The following is a 17,135-nucleotide window of genomic DNA, read 5'->3' as shown; positions in this document are numbered from 1 at the left end:
ACTGCAGACTGTGGTTCTTGCCTGGTGGTGGCCCTGTCCTTTCTTTTTGTTTTATTTGCTTTCAGTGTGTGTGATTATTTTCCATTTTAACCCTGGCACCAGGGGCCCTGTGCAAAGAGGCACTTACAAATGTGGTTGCTCCACAGTGGAGAGAATTTCAAGAATGTTGACTATCTTTAGACCTGCTTCATTCTTCACAGATAAGATAGAAACAAAAGAACTCCACTCTGTTGGAAGAAGAAGTTAGTCAAGGAACACTGCAGAAGTGACCACCGGGAGTTGAACCACGTGAATAACATAAACGTCCTTGCTTGTGGGCGACACCAGCCCATTTGGGGCAGGACTTGGCTTTAGAGCCTTGAGAAGAGGGTGTTTTCAAATTCAAGTGAACGTTGTATTTAGTCGCCACCGTCTTAGCTGCCACTGAACTACACCTATTCCCCCTTTGATTTTTTTTTTTTTTTTTTTTTTATTAATTTGATTTTTAGCCCAGTAAAATGTTGATCCGGACACCAGTCCCCACTCAATTCTTCAGTGGCTGGTAGAGTGAGAACTGAGTAAGGGAGAGCCACAGAATAATAGTTAACAGCACCACCCCGCATCTGTTTGAAGAAAAATGCTAATATCTCCTTCCCCTGCCCTTGTTAGGGGGGGTGGTTGGTGGGAGGCAATGTGTGGGGTTGGGGTGTCTGAGCAGGGGGTGGGGGGGGCGCCCCTTCTCCACAGACTGAGCTCTGGAGCACCAGGTTCAGGCTTTGTGCAGATAAGCTCAAGCATGTTAAATGGAGTAGGGGGAGGGGTGTGTGGAACAATCTAAATTTAAACTATAGAATCAACATTTTCTCTAAAAATTGTTCCAGTTTTCCGGAGGCGTGGGTGGATCCTGTGAATTGTGTGCTAACGCACATGCTTTTCCTACACGCTGCTTATGTCAAAACATTTCCAGTGACTTTCTTTTGGGGGGTTTATTTTCAGGCTGTAGATTGGGGGTAAGAACTTTTTTTTTTTTTTTTTTAACATGGAAAGGTCCGTGTTCTGATGTAAGCCCTGAAAGAACTTAAATTCGATATTTAATGACTTCTTTGCAAATCTAAGAATTTTTTTTTTTTTTCAACGTTTATTTATTTTTGGGACAGAGAGAGACAGAGCATGAACGGGGGAGGGGCAGAGAGAGAGGGAGACACAGAATTGGAAACTGGCTCCAGGCTCTGAGCCATTAGCCCAGAGCCTGACGCGGGGCTCGAACTCCCGGACCGCGAGATCGTGACCTGGCTGAAGTCGGACGCTTAACTGACTGCGCCACCCAGGCGCCCCACAAATCTAAGAATTTGAGCATAATAACAAAAGCCACTTAGCATTTAGGTGTTTTGTTTAAGTTAGCATTCGGTTCTCCCAGAAATGGAGGTTGGCGCTATTCTCTCCATGCTGTGGAAGAAAAACTTGAAGCTCCAGCAAGAGTCAGTGACCGACCCCCAGGTTCCGTAGTGAGTGGTAGAGTGCGGATTCTAACTCGGACTCTTCTGCTCAGAATGCAAAGGCCTGAGCATGATACTCTTAAGTGTTAATAATGGAAAGGTGATTTCATTCTTGCAGTGGGGAAGGTGGAAGGCTGTGGGATAGAGATTTTGATAGCGCAGGCCCCTCCCTATTCACCCCAAATGGAAGTGACTGGCAGGACCGTCCCGTGGTTGCCGTGACTTCACTGGTCTTACTGCCCTTGGGTGCGGAGGGCACATCTTGAGCTTAGGACCGTTGCTTTTGTTTAGGATGTCATGTAAGCAGTCCGTTTCCGTGATTATCATCCCGTTGACTATTCAGAATGATGGCTGCCCTAAAAAATGCCGAAATCCCTTGCCCCAGAATCTTCTGTTCGTTCATAATGCACAACCACCACACTTTCCCCACATTCTTTGGTAGGTTGGACGTGATAAATATGAACCTGCGGCTGTTTCAGAGCATGGCGACAAAAAGAAGGCCAAGAAAGAGAGGGATATGGATGAATTGAAGAAAGAAGTTTCTATGGTAAGTATTAGGATGCTTTTCGTTCTCCTTAAAAATTACTTGTGTCATTTTTGTTGTATGATCTTCCCCCTCCCCCACTGCCCTCCCTCCCCCCCCAGTCATTTGAGTCAGAGACTTGGCTTCATTTTAAAAGGAAAGCAGTCATTGTACAGACCTTACCGAACTATAGAGGTCAGTATGGAAAATTTCCATTTTTCCAGGCTGTTACAAGGGTTGGAAGAGTTATCCAGGCACCCTGGCCTAGCCAAAGGTGCACAGAAGGAAGTATGGTTGATACACCATGGGCCTTTGCTTTTCTCTATTTCTGGATTATACCAAACCCGGGGAACCTCCGACCTTCCGGGCTCTGGAGGCTTCCACAGACACAGGCTGGCTAGAACCTCCCTGGTCATCAGAGAAGGCAAGCAAGGTTTTCCTCGAGCTCCAGGACTGATGGGGTTTTCTGAAGTGATGTGGCCGGCACCCAGGGACTTCACGCCACAGCTGTCTCTGTCCTCTGGTGACGGGCGCTCGGCGCACAGCTGTGTGGTGGCAGATCCATTAGGCCGCGGTGAGAGACGTATATCGCCTTCTGCACCGGAGAAAAGCCCGTTTTTGGAGCCTAGTAGCAGCAATGAGCCACATGAATGCTTCACCCCAATCTTTTTTTTCTGGTACAGTGTTTAAGTCTTCTGTGTCTGTTTTTCCTTAGGATGACCATAAACTTAGCCTTGACGAACTTCACCGCAAATATGGAACAGACCTGAGCCGAGTATGTTGAATTTCCAACTTGTACAGAGTCTCACGTGTCCCTGTGGCATCTCCTCTGTGTCCTGGGCGTAACCCTGGGGACCCTGGGAAGACAGTGAAGACAGGCACCATCCGAGTATCTGCTGTGCGACATGCAGAGCTTGGCTTTTTATGTGTTTCTTCAGTACCTTGTTTCCCCATGAAACTTTGAAAGTAGATGTTATTTTCCCCACTTTGTAACAGGTGAGATCCAGTCAGGGAAAGCACCAGGATTTGATCCTGAATGACCCCACAGCCGCGCGCGTTCCCTGGCCCTTGATTACAAATCTTTCTCTCCATTTTTCTACATTCGCGAAATGGAGTTGAATAGTTGACCCTCCAGTACTTAATCTTTTGTACTTCTACCAGTGAGTTCATTGCAGTATGAGAGAGAGAGAGAGACCCAGAGCACGGGCGGGGGAGAGGCGGAGAGAGAGGGAGACACAAGAATCCGAAGCAGGCTCCAGGCTCTAAGCTGTCAGCACAGAGCCCGATGTGGGGCTCGAACTCACGGACCGTGAGATCGTGACCCGAGCCGAAGTCGGACGCTTAAGACTGAGCCACCCAGGCGCCCCTCATCACCTCACTTTCGATGACACCTTAAAAGGGTTGTTGTGAGAATTCAGGCGAGGCTCTGGATTCAGTGCCTGGCACGGTGAGAGCACTCTGATGCTGAGTGGTGCTGTCTGTTACTCTGCTCAGGGTGGGGTGGGGCGGGGTCACATGGGAACATGAGGCAGAGGAAGGTCCTAACTGAGTCCTCGTTTCCCCTTAACTTCTTGGTTTTCGTTTCCCTGGTCCCCGTACTCCTCAGGGAATTCAGATATTTAAAATAATGTGGACACAGACTACGTAGTAACAGACACTTTGGGCAGAAATTAGCTTTGTGTCTTTTTTTTCTTTTTTTTCTTTTTTCTGACTTGGGCATTTTGATAATACGAGATTTTGTAATGGTAGCCTTTTATCTCCTGTCTGCTGTCCCACGTGTTTTAAGGCCTATTTAAAGAAGCGTAAGGCCTTTAGTAACAATGGATTTTTCCAGTGAATACTTCTAAACTGGCAACTTGCCTGGGGGTTAGCTAGACCGTGCACCTACATGAACCCTCTCCAGCCAGACCCTGTGTCAGTTGCCATCCAAAGAATAAAGTTCTTTATTTAAAACTTGGCTGTTTAACCACTAACAGGTTGGATTCCCACAGAGATTTTTTTTTTCCTTTTTTGTTTATAGAGGCTTTCTGTCTTCCCCTCCCTGACAGATTCAATAATGCAAAAAAAACCTGAGAAGCTCTTAATTTGTAAAACTGAATCAAGGATTTGGGGTGCCCGGGTGGCTCAGTCGGTTAAGCATCCGACTCTTGATCTCAGCTCAGGTCATGATCTCACGGTTTGTGAGTTTGAGCACCGTGTCGGCCTCCACACTGTTGCTTAGGATTCTCTCTCTCTCTCTCTCTCTCTCTCTCTCTCTCTCTCTCTGCCCCTCCCCTGCTCTTATGCATGTGCTCTCTCCCCCTCAAAATAAATACACTTTAAAAAAATAAATGAACTAATGAATTAACATTGCTCTATCTTTTTGGTAAAAACGCACTTTGGCAGGAGTCCCTTATCTAAATTTAGAAGAGATCAGACTGGATTCAGATTTGTTCATGGACCAGTTTAAAACGAATTTCAGTGTGGATGTTGTGGGGTCCTCCGGGACCTTCCTTGGGCAGCCGTGCCTGCGGGGGGGAGGGGTGGGGGGAGTCCTCATCAGAACTGGCCGGGTTTTACAGGCTCTGTAGCTTGGGGAATTTGGTTTCCTCCTGAACCCGTTATCCTAGTTCTCCAGCTATCAGGTGGGTATATCCCTCTTGTAAGGGCCAGGGCAGGGTGTCTTATGTGTATCCAACCCTCTGCTTCTCAGGGCTTAACAACCGCTCGAGCTGCTGAGATCCTGGCCCGAGACGGCCCCAACGCCCTCACCCCACCGCCCACCACTCCCGAATGGGTCAAGTTCTGTCGGCAACTGTTTGGGGGGTTCTCAATGTTGCTGTGGATTGGAGCGATTCTTTGTTTCTTAGCTTACGGCATCCAGGCCGCCACAGAAGAGGAACCTCAAAATGATAATGTGAGTTCTGTAGTTCCTAACTTAGATGACAAAGTGTGCACAAAGTATTCTGGCCTTTGCCACCTGCCAGTTTTCCACCGGTTACCGCTGGTTGGCTGATGTTTTTTAAGCACGAGGGAAAAGCAGGGTTAGCAACTGGGGCCGTCGAGGCCCATCCATTCTTCTTCATTTGCGGTTTCTCCCTCCAGCTCCGGCCCTCTAGATGCTCTTCTGGGCTGGAGGTCCATCCTGCATGTCGCTGCTGTGACAAGGCGGCTCTGCCCGGGTCCCGGCCCGGGTCCGGCTGCCACTCACACGGCAGAGCACAGCCTTTAATGTTGGCACGTAATACACGTCCAGAGACGTGCGGTGGCCATCCCTCAGAAGTCACACGTTGTTTCAGAAACATGTTTGTCTTCATAAAATGGGAGAAACAGATTCACCTAAAAGATTTTCAAAAGTCTGTCGAGGTGGAGCGACCGAGTCCCTGGGACCCCATTTCTGGCACTCCTGTACACGGTCTCTGAGAAGCTGAATGTGAAGACACGGGTTCTGTATTGGATAATTTCTGAAGCCTTGATCTCTCTGTTACAGATTGGTTTTGTATTCAGTCAAGAACTACCTGAATGTTCGCGGCTCCTTACGGAGAGCCCGCGCTTCTAACCTGTGTGTTCCCTTCCAGCTGTATCTTGGCGTGGTCCTCTCCGCTGTCGTCATCATAACTGGGTGTTTCTCCTACTATCAAGAGGCTAAAAGTTCAAAGATCATGGAATCCTTCAAAAACATGGTCCCTCAGGTACCTGCTGCTTGGTCTTTCCCCGTTGGCAGCCACACGGGTGTGAACTAGTGTGAAGCTAAGGTTCCCGAGTACTTAGTGACTCCGTCAGAGAAAGGGAAACCTTCCCCCCCCACCCCCCGCCGACCCAAAACCACACCTGTTCTTAGACCCCCGGCAGAAAGTGATGGCCTGCCTTCTGAGCATACCCTGACAGAGCACACGAGGGGGACAAGAGAGCCACCTCCAGATGAGCGAGATTTTATAGCTTGTATAAATGGAAAGGAAAGATCAGCAATCTTTGTCATGCACTCGGATAATTCACATCAGCGATCATTTTCTAATTTGGCTTTCTCGTGTGACCACCACCCTGCCCTTGTCGGTAGTCGCTTTTCTCTGACTGAACGCTGTCAACTTTTCTGCCTGTAAAGCAAGCCCTTGTGATTCGAAACGGTGAGAAAATGAGCATCAATGCCGAGGAGGTTGTAGTCGGGGATCTGGTGGAGGTGAAAGGAGGAGACCGAATCCCCGCCGATCTCAGAATCATATCTGCCAACGGCTGCAAGGTGGGTTCAGCGGGGCCCGCGCGGCTCGGGCGGGGTGCGTGGGGCGGCCCGGTGTGCGCTCACACAGCCCTCCCGTCCCGCGGGCAGGTGGACAACTCCTCGCTCACTGGCGAATCAGAGCCCCAGACCAGGTCTCCGGACTTCACAAATGAAAACCCTCTGGAGACGAGGAACATCGCCTTCTTTTCAACCAACTGTGTGGAAGGTAGGCCCTTTGGAGGCCCCCGTTCATATCCGCAGCACGGTGTCTGTCTCGGGCATTCGCAACAACGACAAAAGCCAGAGACGTCGTCTCTCTTCTTGCTTTATTGGCTCCGTGTCTGACCCCTGTGGTCAAGCACAGCAGATGCGGTTCACTCGCTGGCAGGGAGGTTCAGGAAGCCTGTGGGCAGTCTGTCCTGCTCCCTCACCCCCAGCACACATCTCCTGTTGGCCATGCTAGGCTGGCATGGGCTTTGGAGCTGTTCTGCTCACGGATAGAAAGCCCTCTGCCGGTCTCTGAAAGAGCGTCCCCCCCACCAAAGCGCGAGCCCTTAAAAACGTGTGTGGCTTGCGTCTCTCTCTTAACCGTGCCAGGTAATCGCGCAGATTCCGTGGCCTCGTTGGTGAAGCGAGGTACATCCAGGTCCCCCTCCCTCTCTCGTTGAAGGCACCGCACGTGGCATTGTCGTGTACACTGGGGATCGCACGGTGATGGGAAGAATCGCGACACTCGCGTCCGGGCTGGAAGGCGGCCAGACCCCCATCGCTGCCGAAATCGAACATTTTATCCACATCATCACGGGTGTGGCTGTGTTCCTGGGTGTGTCCTTCTTCATTCTTTCTCTGATCCTCGAGTACACCTGGCTCGAGGCCGTCATCTTTCTCATCGGTATCATTGTAGCCAACGTGCCAGAGGGTTTGCTGGCCACTGTCACGGTGAGCAGCTTGGGGAAGGCGGCGTTTGCTCTTAGACCAGCTTGCATGTGAGACTCCTCCCCTGCCCTCTGCAGAGCGGCTGCCGCCCACATGTCTGATCGGACGTGTGCGTGTATAGTTTTTCTTCAGAGCCACATGGTAGGGTTAGACAGCGAGAAGGCCTCGGCATGGTTTTCCGTGGGAGATAGTAGCCCCAAAGCATACGTTTCGGCCTCACCCCATGACCCGCAACAGTGTAACGAAGAATTTGGGGGCGAGTGGGAGAACTACAGTGTGGTAAATCCTAGTTGTTTTCACTTCACCTATTGCTTTATTGGGGGGAGAGAGAAAGCCCTCTCTGTAGGTGGTCCTGTGACAATTCGCATTTCACAGGATGGCTGGAGAGGTTTAACTTCAGAGAAACTTCTTCTGTATTAGGATGTAGCCAGAGTTGGTGTAAGACTCCCTCCTGGTCGACATTGAAGTCCTCTGCTTCCTCCTGGTGTTTAGGTATGTCTGACCCTCACTGCCAAACGCATGGCGAGGAAAAACTGCTTGGTGAAGAACTTAGAAGCCGTGGAGACCTTGGGGTCTACGTCCACCATCTGCTCGGATAAAACTGGAACTCTCACCCAGAACCGGATGACAGTGGCCCACATGTGGTTCGACAATCAGATCCACGAAGCCGACACGACAGAGAATCAGAGCGGTAGGTGCAGGGGGGGCCGCCACACGCTTCGGCCCCACCTGTTCACATGGCTTCTTCTTTTTTTTTTTTTAAGTGGTTTTTGGTTTTAGTTTTTTTACTGTTAGGTAAGGAGTCGTGGGCGTGGGTTTTAGACTTTTCTTGACTTTGCCCGAGAGCCTGATGAGTTTCATTACTTGGGAAAGGAGACGTCATCGTTTCACCTTTTATGGGACTTGCGTACAAAGTTGAATGCGTGATTTTCCGCTCTTGTTTCCTTGCCTCCGTCAGGTGTGTCGTTCGACAAGAGTTCAGCCACCTGGCTCGCTCTGTCCAGGATCGCGGGTCTTTGTAACAGGGCGGTGTTTCAGGCTAACCAGGAAAACCTGCCTATCCTCAAGGTATGCCCAGAAGTTCCTGTTAGCGGTGAGGCTGCTTTGCGGGGGTGTAGATCCCACCCGAGACTCCCCCGAGAGTGTTCTCCTTGATAGCGCGTGACCTTTGTGTCCCGTAACGGAACCGTTCCTCGTGCGACACTCGGAATGGCCCGTGTGATGCTTTGCTGTGTGTAGCTTGTATTGCCTGTGGATCCGGAATTCCCTTGGTTACCCTGTGGTTCAGAGAGGTTAGAGAAGAGGGACTTAGGGTCAAAACCGACCAGAGGTGGGAGGCAGTCTTCACTGTGAAAAACCGAACAAAATCCAGCCTTCCTCTACAGTGTCACCTAACCTAGCAGGGAGGGAGGGAGGGGCTGCTTCTGTGACTGGATGATCGCATTTGCATATCAGGATACAGTAGATTCCAATAAATCCCTTAAGCCGTGTGTTTTCTTAAAATAGCTCAGCTCTTTCTCTTATCTTATTTGTTCTCCGCTTGCTTACTGATGATGCAGAACTAAGCTCAGCCTCATGGAATCCATGGGAATTGGGAAATGGCTGTGATTTCACTGTGCTGCCCAGTGGAGACACAGCCTCAGAAAGGTCACGAGCTGAGCATGGGGTTGGTAGGATGAGGAAGGCATGTGCAAGGCCCCCCGGGCTCGCCTGTTCTCAGTGAGGCTGCCTGGGGTGCTTCCAGGGGGGTGGGGGGGAGGGAACCAAGCTGTCAAAGAGGATAAAGCTCACTTAGATGGAACAGAGATGGCTTCCACTGTGAAGATAGGACCCCTTTGTCCTTTAAGGGAGATGTTCTTGGCATTGAATTGGTGTCGATTTGGGGAGGGGGGTGTTTCTCCTGGGATAAAACTTGAGATGCCCGCCTCCCGTATTTCCTTGCGTCACAGTGGAAATTTTGTAGGCTTTGAGCTTGGCACTCAACAGGCATCAGACCTCTCCCAGTTTAAAAGTGCCAGAAAAGGGAGCACGGGCTGTATTTCTGAGTATTTCAGGGGTTGCGCCCCACAAGAGGCACGCAGTCCTGTTCAGCTTTACTAACTGGCCTTTATTAAAAATGATCCCACTTATTTCACATTTTTTACCAAACCTGACTACCTTTCTTCTTAAATGAGGCTACACTTGCATGTGCAGTCCTGTACGTCCCCAGTTCTAAAGTATTTATATAAAAGTTGGCTACAAGTCCAAATGTTCTTCGTGTGTCAAAGCATACATGTGTCAACAGTATATCACAAAAAAGAAGTATGTGTTACCTCAAGTGTGGTCTTGAACTTAAGATGTTAGCTGATTATATGACTGTTGGAGCTAATAATAGCTTTCAGTTCACACCATTCAGGCCCAGATAATTTTGCACAGTTGAATTATGTTTAAAGCTGTTTTGCCCTTGACACAGTTTGCCCCCAGTCCTGGGAACACACCTAAGGGATTTTCTTTTACGTTGGAGGTGCTGTAAATATTGGGATTCTCACTTGGTATTTGCAGATTCATAACCAGAAATGTGTGTTTGGGAATAGTGTTGCCTTTGAGACTTTGCAACAGGGGAAGATAAAAAAAAAAAAAAAAGGCTAAAGTAGGTTGGAAGCGTGTGTTACGGTCTTCCCCAGGGTGGGGGACCCCTCGAGGCACCCCTCTTTTATGAGAAGCCAGATTTGGGATGACGAAGGAGGGCTGACGGGAGGAGGCAGCTAGGGTGTGTGTCTGAAGGGCTGTGACCGGCCGGGGGTCTGAGCACAGGGAGGCCCGTCCCTGCCAATAGCACTGCTTCTGCCTCGCCCGCCCGGTCCTCCACTTCTGACACGATCAGAGTACATCCGGGTTACACCGAGTTTTCCGTGGTGCCTGGGTGAAGCGTTTCAGGCTAATTAAGAACGATGTCTGCGTTCACAGCGGGCAGTTGCAGGCGACGCCTCGGAGTCCGCGCTCTTGAAATGCATTGAGCTGTGCTGTGGCTCTGTGAAGGAGATGAGAGACAGATACACCAAAATCGTGGAGATACCCTTCAACTCCACCAACAAGTACCAGGTCACCTGGCGTCGGTGCGGGTGGGCGAGGGGGTGGGCGGGGAGGCACGGGAGCTGGAAGAAGGGCTGTTTGACCTTTTTGAAATGTTACAAGCTTCCACGCTTCCTAAAACTGAACTATTCAAACTTCATGAAAGCTTTTAAGTTTTACCCCAGGCTGCGTATAGAAAGTCCTAATCTATTTGAGTATCATTAGGCTAAACGAAGCCTCCCCTAAAATGTTTGGGGCTCTCTGGGATACTTACTAAGGGTTCGGAGGGGGCTGGGTGTCCAGGGATGTGCCCATCGTTGTTGCCACTGTCCCTTCAGGAAAGCTTTAGATACGAACCCGTGCCAGGGATTTCGGGCTGGGTCACTATGCTTGCTTTTTTGGTAGCATTCAAAGCAGGCTACAAGGTGGGAGACCCCAAAGTTCAGATGTAGGAGGTTTTGGTGGTTTTCATGACCAATACCCAGGAGCCAGTGAGCTGTGCTCCCCACTCGGGCCAATGACGCCCAGCCACCTGGCGTTCACGTCTCCACTGTCCTTTATAGCTGTCCATCCATAAGAACCCCAACACGTCTGAGCCCCGGCACCTGCTGGTGATGAAGGGCGCCCCGGAGAGGATCCTGGACCGCTGTAGCTCCATCCTCCTGCACGGCAAAGAGCAGCCCCTGGACGAGGAGCTGAAGGACGCCTTTCAGAACGCCTACCTGGAGCTAGGTGGCCTCGGAGAGCGTGTGCTAGGTATGTGGGCAGCCGGCGGCACGGCCACCCGCCCGGTCTGCGTCTGCACGTTGTGCTGACCTCCCCAAAGCCTTTCGGGAGGAATCCTCCTCCTCGATCTGCCCCCTCCCCCTTGTTCTGAAAACCACAAGGGCCGGGCTGGGGAAATGTTTGGTGCATTGGGCCCGTGAGCAGCAAATTCCTGCTGGTTTGCTTCTGATCCGTACTTGGACCTTTGGTCTCATGCTGGTCAGTTCTGTTTGCCCGGGGAAGAAAGATCGGGGAGAAGAGCTTCATTATCAAACTTCTGTTGCCATGACCCTGACCTACAAACTTAATGAAATTAAAATGAATTGCCAGGGCTTCCAGAATAAAACCGTTTCCTGCCTGGCACAGAATGGTTGTGCGTTTACACCAGAGCTTATGCGTCAGCTCACAAATTAGATTAACGGTAAACTTTTCACCTAGGATGCTGCCTGTCCTTCCTACCACATCAGAGCCGGTGCAGATCAGAAGGACGTTTCACTGATTGTATAATGTAACTGAAACGGTGGCATTTGTGATATTTTGGAGGTGGACAGATGAAAGTTCCTTATGTAATTCTTCCTGCTCTCCTTAGCTTAGTTACTCAGAACTGATTGCCTAGTTCCATACTCTGGTTCATACCTTCTCCTTCATCTAATTTTGAGGTGTCTTTCTTAACATACCCTGGTGCTCAGTAATACTAAAGGAATAGCGAGCAGAGATGTGGGCTCGATTTTTTCTTTTTTTTCCTAAAAAAGGAAGCAGACGAGGCACCTGGGTGGCACAGTCGGTTAAGCGTCCGACTTTGGCTCAGGTCATGATCTCACGGTTTGTGGGTTTGAGCCCCACGTCAACCTCCGTGCTGACAGCTCAGAGCCTGCAGCCTGCTTTGGATTCTATCTCCTTCTCTCTCTGCCCCTCTCCTGCTCACGCTCTCTCTCTCTCTCAAAAGTAAATAAACATTAACAAAAAAAAATTTTTTAAGAAGGAAGCAGAGACCAATAATTACATGCTTTGCCAAATCTGAGTACCTGAGCGGGCGGGTCTAGAAGCCTGAAATCCTGGGGCTCACCTGTCTCCTCCACATCGGACAATGCCTCTTCCTTTGAGGCTTGGTGATGGATTCTGTCATTCGCATGTTTTGTCTTCCGGTGATTCCACATCATTCATAAAGGTTAAATAAAGCCTCATTCTGTTACAAAAAAATAATTCCCACTATATACGGAGCCGGAGGCGGACTGACTAGCCAGCTGCTGTTGTCCGGTGCCTGTTCGGTCAGTGAGGTCCTCACGGGCTGCCTGCTCTCCTTGCAGGTTTCTGCCACCTTTATCTGCCAGACGAACAGTTTCCTGAAGGCTTCCAGTTTGACACTGATGATGTGAATTTCCCTGTGGAAAACCTCTGCTTCGTGGGGCTCATCTCCATGATCGATCCTCCTCGGGCTGCTGTTCCCGATGCCGTGGGCAAATGCCGAAGTGCTGGAATTAAGGTGGAGCCCAGGGTGCCTCCTTGGCATCAGCTTTTAGTGCCCCGGGGCGCCCTGCTCGGTGCCGCGGGAGCCACACGGCCAGCTTGATTTCTCACCTGGCCGATGAGTGTCTTACCTCCAGCACTTCAGTTATCACCAGAAAGGGCCAAGTTGTTTTAAAAGGGTATCATCAGTAGATGGGGGGGCGGGTTTAAAAGAAAACACACACACATTTTGGGGGAAAGAAATGGAAGCGTAATACTACTTGAAAAGAGCAAACGACTTAGCAAGGTTTTGCATTTTGAAATGCTTGGCAGTGCATGGCACGTCTTCTCTGCTTTCAGTCAACCGGTTTTCTAATGGACGGTGTCCTCTGAATCTTGCTAAGCCCCGGAACGTTGTTTGGGTGCACCGACCCGGGGCGCGTCGTCTGCCTTGGTGCCGGCTATCTGATTTGTTTCCGCTTTTTCATTCTCGTTAGTGAGACTGCCCCTCAAAGCTTTGGAAAAGTTACTCCCCCACCACTCGGATTACGTTCTTAAGTATGTTTTTCGGAATGTAATCCTTGGGTCAAAAAAGAGCAGTCACAATTTTGAATTCCTTTTACATACTTACCCTCTCTCCCGAATTGGGCCAGTTTGGGGATTGTTGACCAGCAGCATGTGGCACCTTTGCCTGTTAGTGTGATCCGCGTCAGATTTTTATCTTTTTTTTTTTTTTTTCCTTTCTTTTCTTGGCTAGTTTTAGTAAGTTTGAGTTTTTTATGTGACTGTGTAAAGGAGAAGCAGATACCATGTATCCTGTGTGAACATGTACCAAGATCAAATCTGGTTATTGCTTTGTGTTTTCTGTAAACACACGTTTGTGTTTATATTTTTGGTTAGTCACTGTTGTATCAATTTAAGTTTGCATTCTTTCCTTTTGATCTTCCAAGATGAGTAATCTTTAATACTTCCTCGTGCCTGTTTACAGAAGACTCTCTTTGAGGTCATTTCGCTTGGCGGCTGCCTTTGCTAAATTGTCCTGTTTCTTGTTCAGGTTATAATGGTCACTGGAGACCACCCCATCACGGCCAAAGCCATTGCCAAGGGTGTGGGCATCATCTCAGAAGGCAACGAGACCGTGGAAGACATTGCTGCCCGCCTCAACATCCCAGTGAGCCAGGTGAACCCCAGGTGAGGCAGGAAGCTCGAGGCACGGTCTGCCTTGAATGTGCAAATGCTGGAAGTTGGGAGTCCTCAGCCTGGGTCTCCGATGGTTTGCTTCCAGGCTTGCTCCTGAATAGGGATTGCCCCTACGGTTCCAGAAGGCAACCTTGTCCTTCCACGGGAGGGTTGCCCTGAGAGCGAGTCCTTATGGCCAACCCCTAGGTGGTGCTTACGGTTCTAAGCTCTTGGCGCAGTGATGTATTAACGTAGGTACTATTCCCACTTGGCAGAGCAGGGAAGCTGAGGCTTCGTCCTGAAGTACGCTCTGTGGCCGGGCTTCCGATTCCCCGCTGTTAACCGCAGATCATACCGCCTAAACCTAGCAGCAAGTCAGTTTCTAGGGCCACACTCACTTGTCCAAGTAGGTCAAACATGGAGAATTCGGCAATACGGTAAACTAGATGAGAGATAAAGCAGTATTGTTTTGATGTTTCGTTAAAGTTTGGGACCCCTTCACCTACTTCAGGGTTATTAGAGGGTTTGCTCTGCTGTCTAGAATTTGGTCCTTTTACTTCAGTGCGTCTTCTATAAAGACCAGGAAAGGAAAATGACAGGCAGGCTGCCCCCCAGGTGTCTGTGATCCTTGAATGGAAGGAATAGATAAGAAGATGCTTTGTATCCTGTAGAATACCGCACAGAGAATCGCTTTCACCTGATGGGAAAAATTCCCTCTGGCTTTACGTTGCTTACAAAGTGTTCCGCATCGAAGAACAGCCCCGCTCGGTGACGAGCATCATGTTGGCGAAGCACGGGGTGACCTCTTTTCCTATCCCGATCCTAGAGATGCCAAGGCCTGCGTGGTCCACGGAAGCGACCTGAAGGACATGACCTCCGAGCAGCTGGATGACATTCTGAAGTACCACACGGAGATCGTGTTTGCCAGGACCTCTCCTCAGCAGAAGCTTATCATCGTGGAAGGCTGCCAGAGACAGGTTAGCGGGCAGCCGGGACCGGGCTCTGATCTCCGTGACGGCAGGGCCCAGCTTTTCTCAGACTCACCGTCTGTGTGCCAGTGTAGGCCCCGGGCGTGGCTCCGGGGGTGGGGGGCGGAACTTGATAATGGTCTAGCAGTGCCATGCCCTTTACAACACACATCTTCACTGTGGCCCAGAGTCTGAGCCCCCACACTTGTCTGGAATAGCAGTACAGGCTCCTCCTGTCTACACTGGGGCTGTGAATGGCCAGGAGAAACTCTCATCCCGCGCCTTGAGAAGACCTGTAAAGGAATGGGGTTTTCCAGAGATCTCCCCAAAGTCCTGCATTTGAGGAGCTCTCGTTGGGGCGGGGAGGTGGGGAGGATGTATTTGTCATCACTCCTCCGTTCTCTTGTTGAGTAGTGGCTGGGTGGCTTCTTGGGCTGAGCCGGTTCTGAGCCCCCAGAGAGTCTCCGTAGGAAAGGGACAGTATCTGTAGCGCCTCGGGTACTTCTGCCCCGGGGACTGTATGGCTCTTACAGACCCCTCCCCCTTCTTCGGACAGGGGGCTATCGTGGCCGTGACTGGCGATGGTGTGAACGACTCTCCAGCCTTGAAGAAGGCAGACATCGGGGTTGCCATGGGGATCGCTGGCTCTGATGTGTCTAAGCAAGCCGCTGACATGATTCTTCTGGATGACAACTTTGCGTCCATTGTGACTGGAGTCGAAGAAGGTGAGAGCAGTATGTGTAAAGCGCCCCCCAGAAAGTCCTCCCGTTGCTGTCAGTCTGTAGCCGTTTCCGGCCTGCCCATCTCTTTTGAGCTACACGGTGAAACAAACTCTTGCGTTCCCAGGTCGTCTGATCTTTGATAACTTGAAGAAATCCATTGCCTACACCCTGACCAGTAACATTCCAGAGATCACCCCCTTCCTGATATTTATTATTGCAAACATTCCACTACCACTGGGGACCGTCACCATCCTCTGCATTGACTTGGGCACGGACATGGTGAGTGATTCTCACAGCTCAGGCCCTGTCTCACCCACGGCTGCTTGCCGGCATCCACGAGGCCGTGGCGGCTCGCTGTAGTGACACCGGTGTGCGTCACAGCTTCCGGGAAGCCGTGTTCTCACTCCTTCTCTGAGGCAACTGTCAACGCCTGTTTGTCAGAGAGCAACGTTATATAAAAGGGAAGATTCTTTTTCTTTTTTTTGATGGGACTGGTAATAACATCTCATGGTACAAAGAAGAACGGTTTTAAAAGGGAGAGGGCAAGGAAGGTTCACGAAGTCAGCTTCCTGGTATCTGACAACATTTATACTCCTCCCTCCCTCCCCCCCCAGGTTCCTGCCATCTCCCTGGCTTACGAGCAAGCTGAGAGCGACATCATGAAGAGACAGCCCAGAAACCCTAAGACCGACAAGCTTGTGAACGAGCGGCTGATCAGCATGGCCTACGGGCAGATCGGTGAGCCACTGTCCCCGGACACCGGCACTGAGCAGGGAGCGTCTGTAGTGGTGGGGGCGGCCTAGGGGCTTGCTTTGGGGGACTTCAGATCTAGCAAGAGCCAGGACACCGTGTGAGACTCAGGGAGCTTTTTGTACAAAATCCTCTTGAGTGAGAAGAAATCTTCTGCTGTCTGCCCAGTTACTTCTTAGTGGAAACCGTAGTTCTTCAGCCTGGGCTCAGCGGTCCCTCAGCTCGCCAGGCACAGGTCATTCAGAGGCAGTCGTTCCCGGGGGTACGTAGTACTGGCCATGGATTTGGATAGAGAGTTAGGCTTTGACGAAGTTGCATGAGCTTGAAAGTTTGGCTGGCTGGTCACCACCACATGGTGACCCCGCACCAGGCTTGATCTCTGCTCCACCGGTGGAGCTAACCGGTGGTCTCGGAGACCTCATTTTAAGGAGGTCCGGAGCATAGGAGGAAACGTGCCCTGGGGAATTCGGGGCAGTGTGGCGAGACCAGATGCCAGGGGAGAAGCGAAGGGCCCTGAAAAGGAAGGAGGGGGGGAGGGTTGGGTCAGAAAGTGCCCGTTCACTATTTCAAATATGGGAAAAAGAGATGAGGAAAGAAGTCTCCGTGTAGCAGAGATTAAAACATAGGGAAGCATTTTCCCCTGAAAGGCTGTGCCCTGGTAGAGGCAGATGATGAAGTCAGAGCCGGGGGGGGGGGGGGGGGGGGCACATGTCTCCAAGTGAGACCTTTGTGTGGTCTTTTAAAGCTCTGAAAAGTGAGTCAAAAAGAGAAGAGGGCGCTGGGTGAGGGATGTGTCCCTGTGGTCCTCCATACTCCCTGTCATCTGTCAACTGGTGACCAAGACCACCCTGAAGGCAGTCAGGTGAAGTGCGTGCAGATGCCCCAGACCAGGTTAAAGGCGTTTTTCCGCATTTGCAGGGATGATCCAGGCGCTGGGAGGCTTCTTCACTTACTTCGTGATCCTGGCTGAGAATGGCTTCCTCCCGACCCACCTGCTGGGGCTCCGTGTGGACTGGGATGACCGCTGGATCAACGACGTAGAGGACAGCTACGGGCAGCAGTGGGTGAGTACGGGTCTGGCCAGTGGGAGGACCCTCCAGCCCCCGGGGGGGGGGGCGGTGGCCA

General features: G+C 50.8%; 1 protein-coding gene across 6 annotated transcripts in view; it reads left to right on the top strand.

Annotated features, from left to right (window-relative positions):
- The window catches only part of ATP1A1 (ATPase Na+/K+ transporting subunit alpha 1), a 33,134-nt gene that overhangs the window by 12,537 nt on the left and 3,462 nt on the right, over positions 1-17,135 (top strand). For 3 of the 6 annotated variants that reach the window (XM_047870227.1, XM_047870228.1, XM_047870226.1), the window contains exons 2-19: positions 1,918-2,022; positions 2,714-2,773; positions 4,691-4,894; positions 5,556-5,669; positions 6,080-6,214; positions 6,302-6,419; positions 6,864-7,132; positions 7,622-7,820; positions 8,088-8,197; positions 10,076-10,210; positions 10,744-10,936; positions 12,253-12,428; positions 13,446-13,582; positions 14,397-14,547; positions 15,095-15,263; positions 15,385-15,539; positions 15,875-15,998; positions 16,929-17,074. In XM_047870227.1, the coding sequence (XP_047726183.1) occupies positions 1,918-2,022; positions 2,714-2,773; positions 4,691-4,894; positions 5,556-5,669; positions 6,080-6,214; positions 6,302-6,419; positions 6,864-7,132; positions 7,622-7,820; positions 8,088-8,197; positions 10,076-10,210; positions 10,744-10,936; positions 12,253-12,428; positions 13,446-13,582; positions 14,397-14,547; positions 15,095-15,263; positions 15,385-15,539; positions 15,875-15,998; positions 16,929-17,074 (2,700 nt within the window). The remainder of the gene's footprint in view (positions 1-1,917; positions 2,023-2,713; positions 2,774-4,690; positions 4,895-5,555; positions 5,670-6,079; positions 6,215-6,301; positions 6,420-6,863; positions 7,133-7,621; positions 7,821-8,087; positions 8,198-10,075; positions 10,211-10,743; positions 10,937-12,252; positions 12,429-13,445; positions 13,583-14,396; positions 14,548-15,094; positions 15,264-15,384; positions 15,540-15,874; positions 15,999-16,928; positions 17,075-17,135) is intronic. The other 3 variants (XM_047870229.1, XM_047870231.1, XM_047870230.1) reach the window with 1 other exon arrangement.

This window comes from Prionailurus viverrinus, chromosome C1, assembly GCF_022837055.1.
Source record: "Prionailurus viverrinus isolate Anna chromosome C1, UM_Priviv_1.0, whole genome shotgun sequence".
Classification (NCBI taxonomy): domain Eukaryota; kingdom Metazoa; phylum Chordata; class Mammalia; order Carnivora; family Felidae; genus Prionailurus; species Prionailurus viverrinus.
Note: the sequence above shows the minus strand (reverse complement) of the source record. Positions and strands in the feature narration are given on the sequence as shown.